Source organism: Megalobrama amblycephala, linkage group LG5 (assembly GCF_018812025.1).
Source record: "Megalobrama amblycephala isolate DHTTF-2021 linkage group LG5, ASM1881202v1, whole genome shotgun sequence".
NCBI classification, from domain to species: Eukaryota; Metazoa; Chordata; class Actinopteri; order Cypriniformes; family Xenocyprididae; genus Megalobrama; species Megalobrama amblycephala.
Genome location: NC_063048.1, coordinates 514,708 through 541,761, shown reverse-complemented (window position 1 = coordinate 541,761; position 27,054 = coordinate 514,708). Strand labels below are relative to the sequence as shown.

Here is a 27,054-nt window from a genome sequence, read left to right as displayed (position 1 = left end):
TTCCGTATACCCACTTAAAAAGCGCGAGGATACGTAACCATCCAATAAATCACAATAAGATTTGTGGTTTGTTGCTTTTGACATGAAACATAGTATCATATTTCAAATTCTGGCCATTTTACTACGAAATAAAAAAACACAAATACCGTTTTGGCGCTCTTCAATGTGTCGTGACCGCTGTAGCACCTCTTCAGTTCAAGAGAAGCGGCAGCATGAAGCGCCCGTGAACTGATCCTCTTCTCTGCTTTAATACCAGTTACAGCGCGAAATAAACATGAATGAACCTCCGAAGGTAACGTTATGTTAAAATATACAGAACAACTTAACTAAATCTATATCATGTCTCGTGTATTCGCGTAATCAGTGTTTTAACCGCGGAAAGACATTATAACAGCTTGTAAACAATGTCACGTAACGTCACATTTACCTCAGAACAAACATATTCAGTGACCATAAACTCATTAATCAGCTAGAAAAGTGAACTCTAGAGAGGAGCATTCAGCTAAATATATGCACATTACATATTAGGCCTAATTATAATTTTTAATGTTCTTCAATAGCCTAATGAATGTTTGAATAAAATCCATCAAGTTGACAGCCACCATTTATATTTCAAAAAACGAATTGGATAATTTTAAAGTTAGTAGGCCTACTTTATTTTTACAAAAAAATTTCCTCAAGTGTAGTTTAAATTTGTATACAAATCACTTCATTTTAACCTTCAATATTAATGTAGTACCAAATGATTCCCATTTACAGCATTAGTTGAGTTTTTTTTTTTTTTTTTCTTGAGCAAATTTGTTATGTAGCTATATCCAAAATAACTGATATTGAATCGAATTTCAAGTTAGTGATTTAAATGCATAAATATAATGACAGATTGGCAGGAAATCACAGAAAAACTACAGAAAAACAGAAAATAAAGTCCAAACGGGGTTATATTGTGACATGCTGATAAGCCTCATCTTTCCATTATTGTTACAATAATGGAAAGAATGCTGGGTTAAAAACAACCAAAGTTGGGTTGAAAATGGATTGGGTTGTTTTAACCCAGCAGTTGGGTTAAATGTTTGCCCAACTTGCTGGGTAGTTTTATTTAACTCAGCTATTGTTTAAAAATTACTATATGGCTGGCTTGAAATGAACCCAAAATAGATTGGAAATTAAAAATCAGACACAATTATAGAGGCAACAATAATAATCAAAAGGTGATCATTTATTAATAAACTATTTAAGTGTTTATTGTTCAATTATTATATTTAATATTCATAAATGTAAATTTCCAACCTATTTGGGGTTCATTTTAAGCAAGCAATACAGCAATTTTTACACAATAGTTGGGTTAAAACAACCCAATTGCTGGGTTTGTCCATTTTCAATCCAACTTGGGTTGTTTTTAACCCAGCATTTTGTAATAATAGTTGCAATTTGCACTCTTAAATGTGCTTTTAAACTTGCCAGCTGATAAAACCTATGATCCAGGGATCATATTCATATAACATCGAAGGCTATCTCAACTGGCTGAGTTAGATGGTGACTGACACTAAACAGTAGAAAATCATCAGGTCTCTTCAGCTGTAAATGTCATTGGATGTTAAAGTCTTGTTTGCCCAGATTTAAGTCTTTCAGAATGCTCTAAATTCAATACTATATTCATTAGAGAGTGTGGCAGTGCTTATGGGGTGTCGATCTGGGACGGGTGTGAGGCTGTGAGGGAAAAATCACAGTATACTCACTACAAAAAACTAGACTACACCACTGATTAAGGGCGTGGTCACTTGAGTGACAGGTAGATTGCGCTGCTGTCTGTGAGCCGTCATGTTACCTCAGCTGCTCATTTCAGCCACTGAATTTGGCATCTCAGCCGTATTTGTGCCTTTTTTTCTGGATTATTTTATACAATATATGGCTTGCTGCATACTCGAGACAGATGTCAGTCTGTGTACATGTGCTCGCATGCGGAACACACGTTGTTGGATTGTCGTGTCATTGGCTGAAAGTTTTGTTCCTGAGATTTACAATCAATACCAGGAGGATATACAACTCCGACAGCACTGCTTGGATATAACTAAAACTGCTGCATTATTTTGAAAAATTATACTTTGGGAACGTGCTCATTAGTTTGAGAGAACATTTGAGAGTTATACAAGTGCAACGGATTGGATTCATCTCGCGATCTCTATTTCATTAAAGGTATGAAGTCCCATTTGATTTTTTTGTGTTATTTGCACACCCTACACAAATTAATTAGCCTACTGGTGTTAGAGCATCTATAACGTTATCTTAAAAACACCGTAGATTGACAGTAAACCTTTAGTACTTTCTAATGGTATTGTTATCTTTATTAATATTTTAGATAGTATCTAAGATAGATATGCTAGGCGGGCGTGGTTTCAGCAACAAGTCGCATGGGCTACAACTACGTCTCGCCTCTTTGCCCATTTTCGGTTATCCGGGAGTGACGTGCGGTGATGCGCTGCTAAGATGGCCGCGGCCTCATTTGCGCGTCAAAACTGATGTTCAGAACTCTATGGGTGACGTCACGGACACTACGTCCATATTTTTTTACAGTCTATGGTTCAGACGCGAATTCGCGTCATGGGAGGGGCTTTCATCTCTTTCAACACAGATCCTCTGAATAAACACATAATCTCGTCAGTTGGAAACCTGTAGCAGCAATTTAACTCGGTTATGCCGGCCGACTTTTGCTAGCTAGAAGGTGGGCTAGTATCAACGGCTAAAATCATGCAAAAAGTTTTACAACTAACCAGATTGTCCGATTTCTTCGCTTATTCTCTTCCAGGCAAGGTCCTTTTTATTCCTGTCTCGATAAAAATATAATGACACATCATAGAGCTCAGGGTGGCCACACAGCGACATCTTTGTTCTGGTCTCCACCACTGATCACATCATAAACACGTTACTACTATCAAAGCAGAGTCCCTGATTGGTTAACGCGCCGCGAATTTACGCCAAAGTTCAGAATTTTCAACTCGGGCGTTTGGGCGTCAGACGCTCAATTCGCGCCGCGCCATTCGCGCATCAACGGCCGATTCGCAGCGCGCTAGACGCTTGATTCGCGCCGCAGGACACCTAGACGCGCGTTTACATTGACTTAACATGTAAATCAGACGCCTCAGACACCCCAGACGCGTTCGGTGTGAACGCAGCATTACGCACCCAAAATCTGCAAATTTCACTGTCAAATCAGAAGCGCAATAGAACAGTTTTTAAATGAAGTCACCAGTAAATTGTATAATCCTACAGTAAATGCTGTATTGTCTTATATATGTTTATTTTACCAGTTGTGGAATCCAACCATTCATCCATCTGAGGTAATGTAGTTAGCCTACTTTACTGAGTATTTCCATTTTATGCAACTTTACACAGTTATTAATAGTAAATTAATAATTAATAAATTTAAGATCATCATGTTTGCAGCGAACAATATATTTCAGACCTAGCGGGCGCCGGTGCTGCAATGGAACGTTCTATTGAGCATCACTTCTTGTTATTCTTTGGTGATATGTACGTATTGGTAAGTATTTTGCGACTCGCGTTCCCACAGGTACGTTTTTCTAATGAGACTGGGTTGTTATTAGATGATTAGTTAATTGCATTTGATAGATTTAACTTTCAATAAAACATATGCAAAAGCTTCGTTTCTCCCATCACTAGACGAGATACAATGGAAACAATTTATACACAATGCCTGCGTCTCGAAGTGCATACTATCCATTAGGGATGCAACAATACAGTTAGCCCACGGTTCAATACATACCTCGGTTTTTTAACCACGGTTTTCGGTTCGGTTCGGTTCAGTTTGTTATTCTATGCTTAGGCAATAGGAACAGTAAGAGGTTAGTAGAAAAAGTAAAAACGATTTATTGCAATACTCCTTTATTTTATTTAAAAGCAAAGAAAAGTCCACTAGTTTCTAGTGTATTGTATAATATAAAATATTTTTTTATTTTAAAATTAACACTGACATCTCACAGCTGTTGGTAGCCCATGTACAAACTGTACAAACAAATTCTCCAAAGCTGTTTACCAAGCTTTCGATTAAATTTAATATTTGAAATCACCAATAAAATCTGACAACAACTGCCTCATTTTATTTTATTTTTTTTCTCAAACGCTGGAATCATGACAAAAAATCTGTACTTTTCAGGCTGGATCAAGCTAATGCGCATGCGCAGACCTAAATGCGCGTCTCTTGTGCCTCATTTCGGAGACACTCGTCTGGCTGTTTCTATAGAAACCGGTGATTCTAACGGCCGCTGCAGTGACGCGATGACTTTACCAGTCAGCGATTGGCTCTTATTTAGAAGGCGGTACTTATTCCACCATATTGCGCGTTTCACATTCTCCCATTCAAAACAATACGAGTGACGCGTCTTGTGTTATTCTATAGTCTTTGATTATACTCAACGGCAAAACCGAAATGTCTCCACACCACGGATTTGAAAGACGCCGGCGCTTCCTCGTACTGTAGCCTCACTTCCCCGCCGCTCGCCATGTTAAAGTGTGGAATGAAGGTTCAGCGCCCCCTAACTTTAGAGCATAGTGATTGAATATTTACTCGCGGGGAGGAGTACTCGTAGACTTACAGGCACACACAAACAGTCAATTCGGAGAGAAATAAAACGCACATAAATTATTTAAACGTAAAACCGAAAAAAACGCAATTCACAAGCGCGTATTGAACCGTGGATGTCGTACCGAACGGTTCAATATTATATTGAGAATTGTGGCATCCCTACTATCCATCCTAAATAGTATGTGACATTACTAATATTCAATACTATTTAAGGCAGATGCAGGGAACGACTAATGACATAACAAGAAACACCTGACCCTAATGAACACCAATCAAGACATGATCACATGATCACAAAACGTGAAAATAAAAGACATGAAACACAAACACAGTCACGTTCAGTGCTCTTTGTAACTGCTCGCTCTGAATGACAGCCGTCTGAAGGTCCCGTGATGGTTGAGGGAACGCGGTTAAAGCACGTACACTCCTGCATCTCTCAACTGTTTTGTCGGAGCTGGAGCTGATTTCAGGGGAATATGACGGACCCTCTGTGTGCTTTCACTAGCGTACATAAATCACCCTCAGCGCAGTCAAGTCTCTCTCGCTCTGTTATGACTCTCTCTTTGTTATGGTTCAAGCCTCCGTTTGCTCCATTCTCTGAGGATTATCAGAACAAAACTGAATTGAACGCAGCTCGGCGGAATAATAAGGCATTCAGCTGGCCGGCCTGACACTTGGCGTGTAATTAAGGGCCTGGTGCTGCCGTTTGATGCCAAATGAAAGAAAATGGCCTCGCTCTCTCCCGCTGATTGCTGCCTGGCATCTTTCACCTGAATTTCCCGGCCGTCCCAGCATTGTGCGGCCGATTGCGAGCGTGTGGTAATTGCACCGCGAGTGAATGACGGCTCCCGCAGACTGTGGCGCCGCATCACTGCTCGGGAAAAGCACCGCGCTACACACAGGCATCGTGGAGTGACACGTTTACAGGCTGAATAAGGATAAGGTGGGTCAGAGGACTCTCAGAGAATCAGCATTACGGTGGCTGATTAGAAACGTAATTTAGGGGAAATTGCAAGAACAGAATGTGATGCAAATGTGATCCCATGGATATGTGCAAATTAAATTTTGGCTAAATTAAGGAAGCGTTCATGGAGAAGGCAATCCCATAATGCAAATACACTGAAAAAATTTGATGTGGGATTTACTTCACTTCGAAATTGTTAGTAAATTTCAGAATGGCCAGTAACACATTCAAATGTTGAAGTAGAAAGGCTGGAATAGTACAGTAAAACATACTCCAATAATCTTTATTTTATTCTCATCTTAAAGAGCAACTTTTACCTGATTTAATGCATAAAAATAGTTTTGTTGTATAAATTAATGCATTCAGGTTGTGTCAGATTTGAATAAAAGCAGCTTTTTTTTCCCTTCTCTTTTCTTTTTTAAATGCAGAAATTTCAAGATTTCATCAACTTCTTTGTCTTTTCCAGATCTGGAAACCCTCATTTGAAAACTGACTGTGGGAACCCTGTTTAAAGAAATGTTTTAAAGCTGAATGTTAAAGGCCTTCAGAAGAAAATCAGTCCTAGATTGTGAAAAATAGACATAAATGTGTTTCAGCAAAGGGATTCCCAAAATATTATTCGAAAACACCTTCTAATTAAGACGATCTCTACACTCCCTGTTTACACAGACGTGATTTAGACAGACGATTCCTCACATCCTCACATAAAAGAACCTCAGATGTCTTCACAAACAAGACCTCTCACACGCTGTTTCATTAAACACTTTACTGAAATAATTGTGTGTGTGTGTGTGTGTGTGTGTGTGTGTGTGTGTGTGTGTGTGTGTGTGTGTGTGTGTGTGTGTGTGTGTGTGTGTGTGTGTGTGCAGGTAAACCCTACGCTATGGAGACAAAATATCCTCAAAGATGGCAATATCCTTGTTGGGATATTTTTGGTCCCCATGAGGAACTTAGCTGAAGCAACTTAGATTTACTTGATTATCATACATCATTTTTAGAAAAATCATGTTAAAATGTGAGTATCAAATGAGATGCTCAACAACAAAAAACAAATGGGAATTTGTAGATTTTGTCTAAAAAAAAAGTTCAGTAAACGGTTCCAAATATTATTATTTCATATATCAGGCTTTACAGGGTTAATAGTCATTTGACACTTAGTTAACTGGCAAGCTTCAGTAATTATTAAATTATTTATCTTGAAAAATCTGTCATGGAAATATTTAAAAAAACTTTTACAAATCCAAAAAACAAAAAATCAAACGGGACAATTCTATCAGCACGACCCTCACATACATATCATTCTCGAGATGTTAAGTTTGCATAAGAGGAAAGAGGTGATTTCTGACACAGTTTATCACTATGTTTGTCCTATTTTGCATGCTTATGCACTATGCCGTTTTGTAGAATAAATAGTGCAAGTAGTGTTCACAGTGAAACCCAACAAGAAGAAGTTGAACCAAATGTGAAATGTTGGTCACTTCACGCATGTAACGGTCACAGAATAACCTTATAAATGTCATGCGGTGTAGAGCACATCGTTCTTGAGTCATTTGGGTCACAACTGATGTAAGTGAGTGAGAAGTAGTTCACCTGAAATTCTGTCATCATTCACAAACCCTCGTGTCATGTTGGACAGCATGTTCACACTGCTTATTTCATATAATGAAAGTAAAAGTGACCGTGGCTGTCAAGCTCTGAACAAACACCATAAAGGTATCAGATGTGTCAGACTGACACTTATTCACTGATAATCATCTTCTCTGGTGTGCATGGCTTGTTTTGTCTTGTTTATATGCAGTCCATTGTGAATTAATAGCAGTCATGTTTTCTGTTGATATGATTGGAGGTCTGCTGTGATGTCTTTAGGGTCAGATAGTATAGATATCGTATAGTATAGAAGATATCACATTCATCTTTGTTGTTGTTAAATGATCATGTTTCATTCTGTGGTGATTTTGTTCAGTCTAATCTCGAACTTCAGGATGGAGAGGTCACTGCGGTTCCCTTGATCAACACTATCACAATATTTTTATTTTTATTACTGATTTATTCTCTGATTCTGTTACTGTCTATATGTGGTTTTCTGGTTTATTCTTACTGAATTCTGCATTCCATGGGTCTCGATCAGATGTTTTCCCAAGATCTTGATTAGTTAGTGGACCACAACACCTCACTGGAATAAATGGCATTTGGCTCATTAACTCATTCTAATAAGTTCAGTCAAATTCTAATTGGAATCCCTGAAGGTGTTTGTTGTGTTGTAGTGTGGAGATTGTGCTCTCAGTTCATTCACAAGATTGAGGTTTTCTGTGGAATCAATTATAAGGCCAAAATCAGCATGAATAAGTAGTAGAACTGCTTATTAATATGAATGCGTTTATATTGACTTCATGTGTTTTATTTTAATGTGGCAGTGTTTGATTCGTTAGTTCGTTCGCTTGTTATTTTAACCCTCGGGTGCTCTTCATGTGCCAGTCAAAAATGACAGATTTTTTTATTTCAGTGAAATGAATGTACTAGATTTTAGTTCGATAATGTTTTTAATTTAATAGTATTTATTTTAAAAATATTTTTAGAGGATTCTATGGTACTAAGTGATATTTATGCAGTTGTAATAATACATTTCTTACCCGTTATAGACCTGCAGATTACATTTCCAACGTAAACTGTCATAAATCTTGAATGCTTTAAAGCACAGACTTAATTTTGGTCTCTGTTTAAAGATGACACTTGAGAGATTATTGCTGAAGTGAAAGAGGAGGGGGGGGGGAGAAAAAAGAAATGTGAAATAAAGTGTCATAGAGTTATTGAGACATAAAGTTTATTTTTATAAAAAAATATATGAAATCTATATTTTCCAAAACATATTTTCCAATTCAAAGCCATAAATCTAAACAAGTCGTGTTCCAAATCTGAGGTTGATATCTCAAACAATGAGCTTTCAGTAAGATTTTATTTGGGCACAATCTATTTCCCATTGATTTCCAACATGCTCATTTTTGACCACGAGGAGCTCAAGTTTGACTATTTTCTGGACCTTTTAACCTTTTTGAATCATGTCCATGATTGTGTGTGTGTGTGTGTGTAACCTTTAACGTGTCATACCTTTCTGATGAAGTAAAGAATTCTAAAACAAACAAACAAACAAACAAGTAACATTTTTCAGTCAAAAATGACCAAAGAGCACCACAGGGTAAACAAATTTTCAAGATTAGTAATAATTTTTATTATTTTTATTTTTTTAAAGAAATTAATACACAATGGACACAATGAATTGATCAAAGGTGACAGTACAGCTGTAACAACTGTTTTCAACACTGATAATAATCATAAATGTTTCTTGAGCAGCAAATCATCATATCAGAATGATTTCTGAAGGATCATGTGACACTGAAGACTGGAGTAATGATGCTGAAAATTCAGCTTTGATCACAGGAATAAATTACACTTTACTATATATTCACATAGAAAACAGCTGATTTACACTGGAATAATATTTCACAATTTCACTGTTTTTACTGCATTTGTGATCAAACAAACACAGCCTTGCTGAGCAGAAGAGACTTCTTTCAAAAACATAAAGAAATCTCACCTTCCCTGTGCTTTTGAACAGTAGTGTACATTGATGTGTAAACCTCCATCCGTCTGCTCCTCTATAGTTACAACCGTATGGGAAGTTGTGTTTAGTCGGCAAGCCAAACATGTTGCTGCATTGAGCAATCTCATAAAAACAATTCACCCCAAAATGTAAAGGAAAAACAAGATTTTTTATCAATTATTTTATTTCATTTTATGAAATGTGTTTAAAGCCGTGCTTCTGAGGTGTTTTCATCGAGGAACACTGGCAGGAGTCTCGCGGCTCAGATTTGAAGCGTGCTCTCAGGCTCCCGGAGGGGCCCTTCATTGTCCCACCACACTCCACTGCAGCACCACTAACACATCGTTTGTTACCGCCCGCTTCACTGCTTTTAATTAGTGTCTCTGAATGCAGCCGCACAACAGAGGCTCGAAAAAATCAAACGCCACTGCTCCAAATTTGTTTGTATCTGCTCCAGTTTCAGCACACAAGATCCTCCCTTCATACAGCCAAACACACAAGAGCTGTTTGAGTTCCTCATCTTCCTCAGAATGTTTTCTCTGTCAACATCGGACCGTAGCTGAGCTCTACTTCACAACCTAGAAAAAGACGTGTTTTGTGGCAAACATGATGAAGAAGAGATATTTAATGTGCCTAATGCTGCTGGTATGGAAAAATGAACACAAGACAGTGAGATTTGTGAAAGAATGGGATATCATGACCTTATGGGGTCTGTAGTCATTTCTGATTATGTTTTGAACAAAAAGATGAATCATGTGAAATATCTTTTTTTATTATTATTGGTAAAATTTTATAAAATAAATTCTCTTAAAAACTGTAAATCATGATCATCATTGGAAAAACAGCATGAATACTCGTGTTTTTTTGCTCTTGAATGTGAAATGAAAGGCAGTTCCTCTCTCTCAATTGCTTACTTCTCTGGAGAAAGACACATTTAGCTGAATCTGTCGTATTCTATAGGAAGTGGGGTGATATTGCTCATGAGCTTTAGAAGGGTCCAAATTTACCATTGATTTTTCACTTGAATACATGCACACGGGGAAGATATTAAAGCTGCTACGTCGCTGCATGCCTCTCAGTGTAAATGTGATTTGCATGCTCATTTATGTCTATAATTACAAGTTTATATCTTTTTTCATGTTTCAGAAAATGAAATTGGAGGAGGTGTAGTGACCTCTTATCAGTCGTCTAACATAGAGGGCCGTGGGGCAAACAGAGGTCTGAACCAAAGAGCAATTAAACCGGCAATTACATCAGGTACCACTGCAAGCTCTCTCTCTGTCTGTCTGTCCATAGACTCCTGCACAGTAAACAGAAGCAACACCGAACAGACTTACAAAGTCATGACTCCTTTCTGAACACGCCCCTCATCTGCCATTGGTCGGGCAAACAGATAGTCCCGCCCTGCTGTTTTGAGCTGGTCCGGATGCTTTGAACATTTTCAAATGAATTTTTCGTGCTACAGAACAACTATGTAACACTTTTCACGAAGACAACCTACCAATGACTTACAGTTAACAATGACTTACCTAACAGTTTGCATCAGTCTTTTTTAGTTATGACAACTTACACAATGATGTTCAACCAACTCCTTTTAGTTAAAGGAACTTAATAACTGGTAGCATAAACACATTTTTAAGCTGACTGTACACAAATATTAAGTTGTTCCTACCAACTTCAGCATTGATCCTTTCTATTTCAGATCATAGCATAGGCTAAATGTAGCTTGTTTCTCTTTAAATTTAATGTAAGTAAAAATGAAAAATCTCACAGCAATCAATGAAGCCACAACCATAACAACAAGCACTAAGTCAAACACAACAACACTGAACATTGAGCAGGTCTTTTTCTTTACTAAAATGTTTAAAATAACACAAAATTTCAAGACTTATTCTCCTTATCCAGTCCCAAAGAATGATGGGAACTAGAAATCCACTGCCCAAGACAAATTACTACAACTTATTATTTTAAAAAATAAATAGCTAATGCAGAAATTTCAGTTTAAATAACACAATATTAAAGTATTACACAATATTAACATTATGATGTCAACAGAACTATAGCGTTTGCAACTTAAAAGGTTTATTTTGATATTGTGTTCTGTTTCCTTTAGTTCCTGTTTCCCTGCTCTGTTCAGTTTCACTTTCCTTGGTTTCTGTGATTAATTATCATCAGCTGTGTCTTAAAAGGTTTAATTAAATGTTATGATCACCAGTTGGAGTGCCCTAGTTAGCCACTAGAGGGCAACCCGGACTATTCCTCACCACACTTTTGAACTTCATTTCCCATAACCCACTTCCCGGACTCATTATCCCTTCATTGCACCCAGCTGTCTTGAGTTTTGTCATTAGCGTCTGTCTATTTATTCTGAGTTGTTTCTGCCTTTGTTTGTCAAGTGTTAATTTGTGTTACGTGCACTTCTGTATTCCTGCTTCTCTGTTTTGGTTTCCTGTTTCATGTATGGACTGTTTGACCCTGGCCTGGATGGATTATGATTTTGGATTGACTGATTAAAACTGCATTTGGATCTTACCTTCTTGTCTCAGTGCAATACATGACAAGGACGCAGCTGGGTGCAATGAAGGGATAATGAGTCCGGGAAGTGGGTTATGGGAAATGAAGTTCAAAAGTGTGCTGAGGAACAGTCTGGGTTGGAGTGCCCTCTAGTGACTAACTAGGGCACTCCAACTGGTGATCATAACATTAAATCAATAAATTAGAATTTTTAACTTGCAACCATGCATTTATTTATGATAACAGGTCCCCTAAATATATGTGTACATGAGTTTCTCAGTTTAAGTATGTTAACATCACCTTTCACATTTACTGTGACATTAAAACACACACATCACTGTCATACATATAGGCTGACATAAAAAATGAAATGTTGATTGTGTTTGTGTCTCTCTGCAGATGGAGGTGGATGTAGCAGATGAGAAGCACCATTGCACACGCTCAAAAGGTATTCTGCTTTCTGTCACTTACACAGAACACACAGATGTAATGTGGCGATACGCTCAGACCGGCCTTTTGTTTGAGTGATAATCTAATCTTTTTTTGCCCTTTCAACTGACCTCTCACGTCTCTCTTTGTGTCTTTTTTCACAGTTCCCCTGGAGCCAGCCATACAAGAGTTGTTCAGGTCAGTGTTGGCAAAGAGCTCTTTACCTGCGTAATGCTGCCAGTAAGCAGTGTTGTGATCACGCTTTCCTGTTCTCCTGTTTTCTGTCCATCTGTCCTATCCTTTTGGGTGATGATAGAATAGTGTCACTTTGCTAAGCTGCAACTGTATCGCCATAGAATGACCAATGGCCAATTCCTTTAGGAGCCGAGAATAAAGCAAGGAAAATACTTTTTTCAAACTTTGGTTTAAAAGTTGTTCTAAACTGATGTGACTCTATGTGAGAACTTTAGACCTCTGGTTAACATAAATTAAGGTCGGTGAGTAGGGTAAAGATTTAACTAATATATCACCATACTTCCACAGATAAATAAGAATGGTGCAGGACATCTATTATTCAAAATTCACTTTTACATGGTGTTTGGACATAAATGTGTGTTGGCAGTGTGTGAACACAACCAGCCTTTAGTGATAAAAATCCACCAGCTCCTTTTTTTAATTCCCATAAATCATAAGCAGTGTCTCAGGACAAGCAGATTCTGTACAAAGTGACATCAGTTTTCTCAAGCCCCTCCCATGACTGCTGACGGACTCCGCCGTATTAGCATAGACCCCGCCCTGAGCGATTGTACACTGTCGCTATTTCTCCAGGCCGGAGCAGCTGTAGCTACAATAATGTCTCATAAGCGATTGAGGTGTTTTGTTGTTGATTTTCTGGAGTGAAAACAGACGCTTCATCTTTTGTGTGATGTAGAATAAACTTCATAAACCTCATCAGTAAAGTTCTGGCCATCATTCAGACAGGGTCCATTACAACAGGCTTGTACTAATAGTGGATAAAAGCAAGATGACAACATGAGTTATAACCATAATTAACCCTATAAAGCCTATTGTATCATATTTGATACATGCATAATCAATATGATTAAAACTTTGCTGGAAAAAACCTGTTGCACTAGAGTGTGAGCTCCATATTCTCACTTTCATAATGGCTCATAAATGCTTGATGTATCAAATAAGATACAAAGCATAAAACATGATTATTTAATGTAATATTTTATTATTAATTTGTCTATAGGTTCAATAACTTCCAATTTTTCTGACTATTATTTAATATATCAGGCTTTACAGGGTTAAACTAAACTATACCTGTTCTGTCTCCATGCAGCATGCATTCTCTGGCTCTGTAGGCATCATTGTCTGACTCCGGTTCAAACATATCAAGCTGAACACCGCTACTGACAGTTTCTGACATTTTCAGTGCCTGAGATTGTCCTGTTTTGTTGTTGCATGAGCTCTTGTAGCTCCACCCTCTTCTGGAAAGGGGTGGGAGCAGCAGCTCATTTGCATTTAAAGGGACACACACAAAAACTGCTCGTTTTTGCTCACACCCAAATAGGGGCAAATTTGACAAGTTATAATAAATGATCTGTGGGGGATTTTGAGCTGAAACTTCACAGACACATTCTGGAGACACCAGAGACTGATATTACATCTTGTGAAAGGCTCATTATAGGTCCCCTTTAAGACAGTTGTCTTATATTACAAGTTTTCAGAAACGTTCTGTTTAAATAAGCAAATAATGCACTGTCTAATTAAATATGCACACATTTGCATACATTTCCATAATATCTAAATAATTAAAGACAGGTTCAAATTCCTGTTAAATATTAAAGTTAAAGGTTTTTATGGAGGTGATATTGCATATCTTTTTTTATCACTTCATAAATCAGAAAATACAAAAAAAAAACAGTATCTATATTAATTATATTAATATAGATATATATAGTAATATTAAATATATACCAGGCGAATGCTGTGAATGAACAAACCCCTCTGTAAAATCCTTCTGAGTATAGACAGGAATAAAGCTGTTAAGTTTGTGTATGTAAGTGCTGCTGAAGTGGAGATTTGTTTGCGTAAATTGATGTGTAAATAGGTTGGTTCAGTGATGAAAAATAATATTTTTGACTTAATAAAGCCGTTAATTTAAATGTTACCCTGTCAGAAACAAATGTGCACAAATAGTACCTTTAGGGGTACAACAGCTTGTCACTGGTGCAGTACCCTCAAAATGGACAATTCTGTATATTATTTACCCCTAAAAGAGGCATTTTTGTACCTTAGTGTAGTATATGTAAGGTACTACTATGAACTTTTACAGGTAAATAATATACAAAGGTGTCTTTTAAGGGTACTGCACCAGTGACAAACTGTTGTGCCCCTAAAGGTACAATTTGTACACATTTTTTTGTTGTTGCAATAGTTGTGATAGTCTTTTCTTCCCTATTGTGATGTACACCTGAGTGAAACTGCTTCTGGAACGAGAAAAAAAATGTGTAGGCGGGACTTGATTCTGTGCTGGGAATTGATTGGATCGTAGGAAGATGTCAGTTTGCAGTCAGTTGTGGAGAATAGACGTACATCATGAGGAGAACAGGGGAGTTTTTGGTTAAAGATTACTAGGGCACAGATAAATCATTAATAATAGACACTGTAACATTCTGTAAAAAAAAAAAACAAGAATTTTGATTTCTAGTTTCAGACTTGATTCTGAGGAACCCCGGTGCATTTGTCTTCATCTTACGTCATCACAAACGTGCACGGCGCATGATAGAAAACAGAACGCGGGTCAGTATATTGTGTTTTTTATTAATCTGGAGCTTTAATGCGCTGCTGTATGTGCGTCACATGAAGGCGGCTGTCCAAACAGACTCTTGAGAGGAGACAGTGGATTACGAGACGTTCATTTGCCGTTCTGATTGCACTCACGCTCGCTCTCGCTCGTACCCCAGTTAAATCATCACCATCGCCATCCCTTACATGTGTTGTTTGTACAGTTTTAGTTTTAGTTACTGTAACTATAATAAATCTGGTCTGTCAGATGCAGAAATGTAAAATTAGTAAACACATTTAGACCGGTGACCGTAACCTCTGCTGGATAGGTGGAGAGTTGGCAATTTTGGCATATCATAACATGGACTTGATCAACATCGGTATTTTAGATTGTAGTCAATGTAATATATCAAGTAATGTGAGCTCATGCATAATATACTTTTAGGTATTTAGGATTTAAAGTCAATGCTTGGCGTAAATGTGTTTCTTTACCCCCTTAGTGATACAAAGTGCATTTCAGAGGAACTTTCTAGGCATTTAGTAAGCAGAGCTATTTACATATTTATACTCTCTAATGTTTTTCAGACTCATAATTCATGAGTATTTGTATCTTAGTGCCAAATGCATATGGCCAGCAAACAATCTGATGATGGATTTACTGTTGAACGTTTATATTTTTGGCCTAAAAGTTAAACTAAAAACCATCCAGAACACCTGCATGGCAAAGTGTATAAAAATCTAGTTCTTCTACGCTTCAGCTTCTTCATTACTGGCAAAGAATCAAATCTTTTCATGCTGTATGTTCAGTAGCCCTCGTCTGAATCCCAGCGTCGCTGGAAATCTGACTCCAGCATCTGACAGCTAGTTTGATTGTCACCGGACGTCTGATGGACAGCTGGCTTCACCGCTGTATTGATTGGCATCTCTGAGAAGAAAGACTGAGAATGAGAGGTGGCAAAAGATGGAGGTGAAGATTGCATTACCGTGCACCTGCTCCCTCTCCGTGATGTTGCCTCCACCGGCAGCTTTAACCAGATAATTAAAGATAAATAAAACAACGGTTCAATCATTACTATCAGCCTCCCTCTCTCTCTGTTCCTCTATCTTTCTCTTTCACGCTTCAGATAATTTCTTCTTCAGCTGGTGGGTTCTCATTTGCATGCTTATCAAAGTGTTTTGACTATCCAACGGGAGCTGCAGTGCTAAGGTGGGATCATTAATATGTTAATTAGTCCTTTTGACACTTTGCTTAAGCATGTGTACTGTGTGCTCCTCATCCGTGACTTACTCTGAATGTATGCACTCTCCCTAAATCCATTCGCCTCTGCTTTAGGACCAGTATAAATACGTACAGCAGGCAAAACAAAGCCACTCATTTGATCAAGAGGATGTTTATGGGCTAATGTTTCAGTCTCATAAAAATATTTGCTCATTGACTTAATAGTGTATTGCTAATGTTTCTGACTGTGTTGGGGAGCAGCATTTGCAGTATATGACCTGCGCAGAATATTGTATCTCACAATGCAATATGCTCGACTTCACATTTCATTTGAGATATGCAATGATTAATAAATACACAACATAGTGAGGTCATGTGAAGCACTACTCTGACACATTTACTGTTGCATACTGTGTTATATATATATAAGTTACAGTGGGAGTCCATGTCTCTCATGCCTTCCTTGGGCTCATAGAGAATGAACAGAGCCCCTAAAGTGTAATAGAGAATGAATGGGGGAAAGTCATGTGACAGAAGGCAATGCCTCCATCACGCTATGATTGGATATGATCAGTTATGATTGGATATGATTGGTTTATGTGATAAATCCCGCCTCTTGTTTACGTGCTCGTTACGTGCGTCAGTCTGAATTGACAGTCATTAATGGGAAGACTAATTAAAAAGTAAGTAAACAGCTCACCCACTTAGATATCACCGCTTTATGTCACGTCAAAATCAAACAAGAAAAACCTGAAAACAGTGGGGATTTTAGTGATCAATCAGCTTGGTGAAATTAAAGAGAGTTTACCGAGCAGGACTGATGATCCGAAATAAGTTGAATATTAAAAAGAACAGCTGAAAATCAATACACTAATAAAATATATTGTCTAACCTCTATAGTACATTGTTGCCTCCAGGCAACATAGTCTATTTTAGTTTGTTTTTAATAAAATGAGACTTTTAAATGAACTTTTAAAAAATAAATAATTAAAAAATTTATGAAAATGTTTATTGATATTGTTAGTGTACAATTTTAAGCAGAAAAAAACACCACAAATAATTTTTCCCTCATTGATATCATATTGTGTACCATAGAGGGTTAAATTGTTACTGCCTTTAGTAATTATTTCGGAATGTAAAAATTCTTAAAACACTAACTTGATGAGATTGACTTAGTTTTAATAAATAGAACATTAATGACATTGTTAATGTAAAAATAAAAAATAGAATTGTATTTGGTTTCTTTGATGTAATGTTCATGTAACGAGAAAAATGTGACAACGTTAAAAGTAACAGACGTGAATTTACATTTGATTTATAAGAAAATAAAAATTAAAACTAAATAAAAACTGAGGTCATGCCACTGATATATACTGTATATATGCAGTACTCTCTATCCTGCAGTAAGCAGTTCGTCAGTGATTGATTCCTAATGTAGTTCATGGCTGAAATGTCACCATACGTGACGTGTCCTCTGAGACCTCATGCAGAGCTTATCATCGTTCTGTAGCTCATGGCCCAGGGTTTAATTTGAACTGACAATGAGATAAGGCACATTTTGATTAATTTTAATAAGTATGATGATTTTTTTTTTCTATTTTATTACTACAACATGTGATTACCCCCAGCTGTTAATAGATTCAATTGAGGTTTTCTAATTTTGCGCAGAAGAAAGCCAGTATGTTAATACTGAATCTAAATGCTGTAAAAAATACAATGTCAAAGAAGCGTTTCCTGAATAAACTTTGATTATTTAAGAAGCGTTTACACTTATACTGATTTAGAGTGATAAAAAAACAAAAGTCATTTCACTGTATTGAGACTGATGGTTTTCAGCGGAAATATCATTGACATGCAGTGTGGGTGTGTGTATATATATATATATATATATACAGTACAGTCCAAAAGTTTGGAACTACTAAGATTTTTAATGTTTTTAAAAGAAGTTTCGTCTGCTCACCAAGGCTACATTTATTTAATTAAAAATACAGTAAAAACAGTAATATTGTGAAATATTATTACAATTTAAAATAACTGTGTACTTATTTAAATATATTTGACAAAGTAATTTATTCCTGTGATGCAAAGCTGAATTTTCAGCATCGTTACTCCAGTCTTCAGTGTCACATGATCCTTCAGAAATCATTCTAATATGCTGATTTGCTGCTCAATAAACATTTATGATTATTTTCAATGTTGAAAACAGTTGTGTACTTTTTTTTTCAGGATTCCTTGATGAATAGAAAGTTCAAAAGAACAGCATTTATCTGAAATACAAAGCTTCTGTAGCATTATACACTACCGTTCAAAAGTTTGGGGTCAGTAAGAATTTTTATTTTTATTTTTTTGAAAAGAAATTAAAGAAATGAATACTTTTATTCAGCAAGGATGCATTAAATCAATCAAAAGTGGCAGTAAAGACATTTATAATGTTACAAAAGATTAGATTTCAGATAAACACTGTTCTTTTGAACTTTCTATTCATCAAATAATCCTGAAAAAAAATCTTGTACACAAATATTTTGTACATTGTACACATTAAATGTTTCTTGAGCAGCAGATCAGCATATTAGAATGATTTCTGAAGGATCATGTGACACTGAAGACTGGAGTAATGATGCTGAAAATTCAGCTTTGATCACAGGAATAAATTACTTTGTCAAATATATTCAAATAGAAAACAGTTATTTTAAATTGTAATAATATTTCACAATATTACTGTTTTTACTGTATTTTTAATTAAATAAATGTAGCCTTGGTGAGCAGACGAAACTTCTTTTAAAAACATTAAAAATCTTAGTGGTTCCAAACTTTTGGACTGTACTGTATATATATATTACAGTTTGTTCTGGTTCTCAAATCTGATTGTCTGAGAGGTTTTTCCAGCCATGCAAACTGACATTCAAACTGATTTTGTGATTATGAATATAAGATTGACCTATAGAATATCAGTCAGATGCAGGTAATACACTCGTTTAGTCCATCTCTCTCTCATAATACTCTACATATTACAGTGAGTTTCAATGAAGTGACTCAACGTTTGTTTGTTACACTAAAGTGACGTTGTAGAATTAGTAACAGATCTTGGGCTCAACTGTTAAACTGTCAACTTGAGATTTGAGTCTGTGGCAGAAGGAAGTATTTTGTCACATTTTCAACATTTTGTATCTTACATATTTGTTCCATTCTTCCATTGGCGCTAGAAAAAAGCAGCTATTAGAAGTGTGTAACACAAAAGGTTGCAATGATCTAAACTCTCAGGTCTCTACTCTGATTCACATCCCGCCTACTCAGATTCTAGATTAGTAGTTTCTCTTCGCCCGCGCTCAGTTCACTCCCGGCTGAATGACTGACACGGCTTTGCTCTTGTAGCAGCAATCAGCACAGGAATTACAGGAGCCTCTGCAGACAAACGACTCGTCTGGAAGACCTTTGGCTCTGTGAGGAGAACGGCGAGAAGATGAATGAGAAAATGATCTAAACTGAGAGGAGGGGGTGGTGACAGGAACAGGTAGTGATCATGAGGGAGATTAGTTACACCCTCCTGTCCGCCCTGACCCCCAAACCCACCTCATGTACCCCATGAGAGCAGACATGCAATTATACAGGCGGCGTGTAACCACGGTGACAAAAAATAATAATTGTGTGCAGAGTGATTGTGCTTCCTTTCCAGCTAGATTCAAATCAGCATGCAAGAATAAACTCTAAAGAAAAAATACTTTCATTTATAGGTCAGTTGCATGTCCAGGTAAAAAATCAAGAGAAAGAAATAATATTTTGATTAAAGAAAACCTTAATGCTTTTAGTTTTGTGTTGCATTTTGTATTTGTATTGTTACCACAAAGCAAAAAATAAATAAATAAATAAAATAATAATAATTTTTACTGCAATATAGAAGAAAAAGAAAAAAAAAAACGATGGAGAGAAAACTTGTTTAACTGTCATAAAAATAATTTCATGATGAAAAAACCTCATAATGGGGCTAAAATAGGCTTCATTTTCTGATTGTGTAACTAGTCAAGTGTCCACTGGACACAAGTCTGCAAACGAACCCAAGTGCAGTTACTGAATCCAAACATAAATCCACACGATACGAGAGAAACAAAGTCACGGCTTGGCAGATAAGAACATGAACAAACTCACCACACTGACATACATTCACAGTACTGACAATGACAGAACATGGGAATCACATGACATGATCACATGGGGACAAAGGAACACATGATAACAGGGAGCACATGAAGACTTCAGTGCCTCTAAGTGCCATCTGAAGTTTTCTTCTAAAATTAGCATTTTTATCAAGCTTGTATGTTTAGGGTCAGTAATTTCACTCTAATGGCAATTAACAGGTCCTTTTTCATTTCCAGTAGAGTGAAATTACTGACCCTAAACATATATGCTTGATAAAAATGCTCATTTTAGAAGAAAACTTCAGATGGCACTTAGCGGCTTTTGCATCTGAAGTCTTCACATGGAAAACATAACAAACATAGCAATGAAAACATGAAACATGAACTTGAAAATAAACCATTAAACATAAGCATGAACAAGAGCAAAACAAGACGACAGACTGATTGATTGATTGATTGATTGATTGATTGATTGATTGATTGATTGATTTGTGGATTGGGATTAGGTTTGGGATTTGAACAGAATAGGCCTATTTCACATCAAAATCTAAAATCAAGAAAACAAAATTATAACTGAATTATAATAGAAAATAAAGGCTCAATAAGATTTAATGCATTGTAATGCTGCATTATACCTTAAAGCAAAAAGAGTATATATTTTTACTCCAGTATAGTAAAAACAACTGTATTACACTAATAAGAATATATGGTGATGGCTCCAAAACCTCCGAAATAAAACATCTGGATAAATTAATGAGAAATTATTATTGGAAGTGGGGTGACCTTTATATGTTTACATTTTCACTGGCAGAAGGACATGGATTGGGATTAGGTTTGGGATTTGAACTGAGCAGCATGAATTTATCCCTTTCAGCTGAAATGACAGGAATCAGGTGCTGTATCTCCTGTCTGGAGTTCTGATGGAGAAGGGGCAGGATGACACACACTAACACAAGGGGTGACACACATTATTCAGCGCCGGTGGTGACCGCACACACACACACACACAAACAGCTACAGCAGTGTGTGACATCAATGTTTTGAGTGACATTTAGTATCTGGGTTGCAGAAGATGCTCCATAAAAGAGTCATGAGCAAATCTGTGAAAGCGGAATAATTCATGTGGCGAGAGGTAAAAACAAAGCACCGCCGTTATTATTTCTTAATAAGATAACACAGCTAATGAGGGAGACACTATTTACAGCCTGCCTTTGCTCTCTTTAAACATTCTGTCAGACAAACAGTGCCGACTTTACAGGATTCGACAGTATTTTAAGGCATCGTGGGTAGTTACACACAGTTCAGAGTTGGATGTGAGGTATTCTGACTTCCTGTCTCTGACTACTAATAAACGTTCAACCATTTCTGATGATTGGAATATGACTAAATACTTTCAGCTTTACATCACTTGTGAAAAAAAAGTACATTTTACTACACTTTTTAAAAGACAGAAATAAATGCACTTTAGAAATGAAGAATATACTTACATGTCAACTGAATGTTATGTTTTCGGACACTCAATTGCATGTTAATTGCAATTAAATGAATATGTAGGTCACACTTTATTTTGCATCCTTGTTACAGTGTAATTGCACAAACAAGTACTGAATAATTTTACGTAGGGTTTAATATAGGTAATGCATGTAAATAAACAGGGAAACATTAAAATAAAGTGTGTTTTCAAAATATAGGTTACACTTTACTTTATGGCATCCTTGTTACAGTGTAATTACATAATTAAGTACTGTATAATAATAATTAACAACATGTAATTAATATGATTTAGGGTTAGTTGATTGTAATTATGCATAATCTACTGTTATTAATATAGTACAGTATATCATGTATAACACTGAATAATAATGTGTTATCAAAATAAATTACAGTTTAAATTTATATTAAATGCGGTTAGCTGAACTTTAGAGTGTTTTCTGACCTACTGAAGTACGTCTTCTTATGTAATTTCATAATTACTTCTATTGCCTTTGAAATCTGGTTGAAGTTACTGCTGAATGTACTGACAAGCATGTATGATAAAACTAAATAGACTTTAATGGCATTTCTATTGAAACTTGCATGTCATGTACTTTAATATATTTTCAATTATGTTGGGTTCAGTGACCACGCTGAAATTTAATACATATTAAATGTAATATTAAATAATAGACTGCAGTTAAAATTATATTAAATACTTTATATGTGCTTTAGTATGTTAGTCAACACATCAAAATAAGTGCACTTCTTTAAAGCATGACAAAATATTATTAAAACATAATGATTTAAGTTTTAATTTGACATTCTCACAAAATGCTAATTTTTATACCTGTGTCCTTTTATTTCATTAATATTATGTTTTTATACCCATGTCTTTTACTTCATTAATATTGTTATCCGCAGGATCTGAAGTACACTAGAAGTGCTCATTTACTACAATTAAGTGCACTTCTTTTTCACAAGGAAGGTGTTTGATTGGCATCTAAGAAACCAAACTGCATCTGAATAAATGCAATGCTATACAATGATAACATTTGTTTTAGGCGTAACTGTGGTGTTTTAACTATCATGTATTGTAAAAAATGTTATGCAATATTAGGCAAATTCACAAGTATTTTTGTAACAAATTTCAGGTTCCCATTCACTAAAGTTGATGCCTTATAAGGTAGCAGTCTATGTAGGCAGTAGACTCACTAGGCTTTGTAACAGAGCTGAAGTATTTTGTTATACCAAACCAGAAACAATCTCATATTTACATTCATATTTACATATCATATCATATTTAGCAATGGCTCTTTGAATAACGGAGTGTCACCCTATATTACAAATATCCGCTATACTGTCATTTATGGTTCTGCTGTTGTATAAACTCATCCCTAAACTAGCCAATGATGGATTGATACTCTACCCAACTGCCTGAATGCAAAGTAATTATGGGAACAGTAAATAGATTATCGATATTACTTATATAGTGTGTGCTAGCAAAGGGGATAAGCAGAGCAAAACCAGATTAGGGTGTGAATAATGTGCGCGGCTGAATAACCGCATGATTCTGTCGCAGTATTGATGTAAAGCAGATATGGTTGTGAGAAATCAGGTTCCTTATGCACAGACACAGCTTTCTGAGCAGATTGTATTGGTCAGGGTATTGAATGTTGTTGGAAAGGTCACTCACGCTGAATAAAGGCCCGTTCACGCCAAGGATTATAAATATATAGTTCTAAAAATCTTTTACACCTTTTTACACCACAACCGACAATAACGGTTCAGAGAAGCAAGATAGTTGGAATAACTTTCAAACATTTCAAACACTGACAGCCAATCAGAATCCAACAGATTTTAAAGAGCTTGAGTATTTAAAGTCGTGGCAGACGACAAAATTGAAGTTTTTTGGCTTTTAGTATGAATATGTTAGCCTTAAGGTTATCTGTAAGCTAATGTGCTCCAAAACAACGACACAATTCACATTTAGAAAATATACAGATCTCTCACGTCCACCAATATGAATCAACAGTTTTGATGACATCACTCTGCACTTCAGCTTCTCATCAGATTTTCTGTCCAATCAAATGCTCTCTAGAATCTGAAGCGTCCCGCCCCCTACACTGTAAATAGATGCTGAAATCGGTCACTTGTTCACACATTTACTGTTTTCTATATGGTGAATGGCACATATATAGGAGAGAGGGAATGATTCAGACAGTGTAAATATGTGAATGAAGTCATTAGTTTCACATAAACCACAGCGCACACAGTCAGCTCCGGTCCAGAGACACGAGAGCACAGAGCGGATTATATGCGCAAGTCGGCGCAGACCACAAAACGAATCGGACACATTTGAATTCTGCACAGAATGCTAAATTTTAAAGGGAACCTATTAAGCCCCCTTTCACAAGATGTATTATAAGGCTGTTTCTCAATATGCATTCTTAATCGGTCTTGCGTCCTTGTGTTCTCGCTCTACGTCATCATCAACCGTCGAAGTTCAATTCCAATTATATGAAAACAATGTCTATAATAATGTGCAATAAATGTTTAAATAGGTTATGACATTTGTTTGTGATGTTATGTTGTATTTATTGTGCATTAGCCGCTACTTATAAGATGCTGGGATGGTCAGTTGAGCAACAAGATCTCAATTCTCACAAGGATGCATTCTCTGTCCTCACGTCCTGTTGAGTTCATTCTTTCAAGGTCACCTGGGAAGACCGGACTCCACGAGAACACAGACTTGCGTTGTTGGAATTGAGAAACAGCCCAAGTCTCTGGTGTCGCCGTTTTTGTGTGTGTCCCTTTAAATGCAAATGAGCTGCTGCTCCCGCCCCCTTTCCAGAAGAGGGCGGAGCTTTAACATCTAAACAACAACAAAGCTGGAGAATCTCACGCAGCCAAAATGAGGATTGTCAGTAACGGTGTTCAGCCTTACATTGTTCAAACCGGAGTCGACACTGATGGAGAGACTCAGGAAGAAGTTACAACTTTTAGAATGAAACTGGTCTTTCCATCAATCATTGCTATTCTTTTTTTCTTTTTTTTTTTTTCTTTTTTCAGATGACCATTAGTAGTTATTTCATTGTGGGTCATTTGTTTTGAGCTGTTATTTAACACTCTGAGGTCTGAGGGTATCGCTGGCGATACCACCGCGGTTTTTTTTCTAACCAGTGTGAAAGAGACTCCGTCAATGTTACACATACAATTAAGAGTTATACACCATTTTAATATGTGGAATATCTTCTTTTATTTGTGTACACTCAGAGTAAAAACAAAATGTTGTGCTTTTTGCAAAATAAAGAAAACTAACATGATGCGTGATCTCTCGTCTCCCTCTGAACGAACTCCAATCTGATAGTTCTCAGAAAATGAACTGTAACTTAGTGAATACTAATGACAAAAAAAATGACACTTATGTCTAAAGAAACGTTGAAATGTCAGGTTTTAAATCGTGCAAGTCAAATCGAAAACAAACATTCTGTGTTTATGTAATCTGTATGAAAAGAGAGCCATGTCAGAAATCCTTGATTCAGCTCATTATCCGCTAATGTGGCCACGCCCACGGAGCCAGCGCTATTCAGACGCAAATTCAGTCAATACATGCATTCGTCATCTCAATCGTGTATTTATTGTCTTGAAAAGTGTTTTGAATAGCCATAGTTAGCGATCTCTGGCCTCTGTTAGTTCGGTTAGTTCCTGGATTGCCTATTCTTCTTTAGTGTTCAGGCATTTGTGGACTAAAGGTGCACAGAGCGCCCTCCGGCTGCAAGTATGAATTGAAAACACAGTATCCAGCACTCATAGTAATAACAATAAATCCTGAATAAATATTACTCCTCTGTATAGAAAATTGACAAACATATGAGAATCCATCAATATTTCTCCAAATGTGCATGCTTTAAGCTAAAAGCCTATATGAAATGCCATAGAGGTAACATAATTGTTCAGACACTTTGCATCACACAAATACATTATATTTTAAAGTATATAATAGAATACCATTATTTTAAATTGTAATAATATTTCACAGTATTGCTGTTTTTTCTGTATGTTTGATTCACACCATGATGAGCTTTGAGACATGATCACAGAGGGTTTTTTCACAGCCTGCCTGTCTGAAAGAGCTCATTATTTATGCAGGTCATTAAAGCTCTTTATGCGATTCTTTTGTCTTCTCAGGTGAGAATCACCCATTATTCATGATGATTCACGCCTCCACACATACTGTGGAGCAAAGATGTTTTAGAAAATTTAAATCTCTCTATTGTTTTATATGAAGGAGTAGGAAGGATAATTTTTACATAATTTTGAAGCAAAAACTCTAGTCTACAACCTCCAATACCCAGAAGTCTTGTGAACACAGATTTAATATATTTTTTTTTGGCCTTATTTCAGTGACTTAAGTTTTTTGCTTTTTCAATAACCACGCATAAACGTTATTCCTTCAAAAACACAAACATGTACATACATGTTCCTCACATATTATTGTAGCCTAGTTTGTACTGAATACAGTGTAATGACACTTTTTCCATTAATATGTTTATGAACAACTGAAAAAAGCACAAATGTCAGGGCATGTCAAAACTTCTCCAGGCCCCAAATCAGCCTCAGACTCCAGAGGGTTAAAGCAGTAGGTACTGCTTTTTGTTATTTATTTCTTTATCAGTTGCTATTTGTTCTTTTCTTCCTAGAGAGCATGAATACTGGCCCTTCTCATTTCCATAGCTGCAGCCGGCTCCAATAATTGCCTTTCCTTGGCACGAGTGTGTAAGAAGAGCGCTTTGGTCCTGATGTATACCTCATTTGGATTCCGCGGACGGTCTGTGGGCTGTATTATTCATACCTTGACAGATAGCGCTCGCTAAAAGCTTTGGCACACGGCCAGGCTGCCAGGGCGGGATTTCAGGTGGACAGGCGGACAAACTGGCGTGATAGCCGAGTGCTGGACGTCTCTAGCTGTGGGAGAAAGGCAGAATAAGAGCAAAAGAGGGAGACAAGGTTTCCGAATAAACACTGGGAGCAAGTTGGACTGACAAGCTGGCACATCCTCACCCAACCCCTCAGTCTCACCACTCTATCAGTAGAGCTAGTCAAGCAGCACTGCCTGTAAGGTACATTAATCACCGCGCAGCCCCTCCCGCGCTATCACAGCCCACCACCGCAAACCACATTTCCATATTTAATGGAGGCTTAATGTGATTGAATGACTGCATGGAGGAAACCAAATTGCATAGGGAGGTCTACTAACAATAGGCAGTGAGCGGCGTCTAATCAAGTGCTATTGTCAGATACCTGTAATGGGGTCCGCATGATGCCGAA

The 27,054-nt window shown here is 36.8% G+C and overlaps 1 protein-coding gene across 3 annotated transcripts in view; it reads left to right on the top strand.

The window, feature by feature from the left end:
- The window catches only part of myt1lb (myelin transcription factor 1-like, b), a 141,930-nt gene that overhangs the window by 42,554 nt on the left and 72,322 nt on the right, over positions 1-27,054 (top strand). For all 3 annotated transcript variants that reach the window (XM_048190326.1, XM_048190325.1, XM_048190327.1), the window contains exons 2-4: positions 10,309-10,419; positions 12,076-12,124; positions 12,270-12,303. In XM_048190326.1, coding sequence (XP_048046283.1) covers positions 12,076-12,124; positions 12,270-12,303 — 83 coding nt within the window. In that variant the 5' untranslated portion in view covers positions 10,309-10,419. The remainder of the gene's footprint in view (positions 1-10,308; positions 10,420-12,075; positions 12,125-12,269; positions 12,304-27,054) is intronic.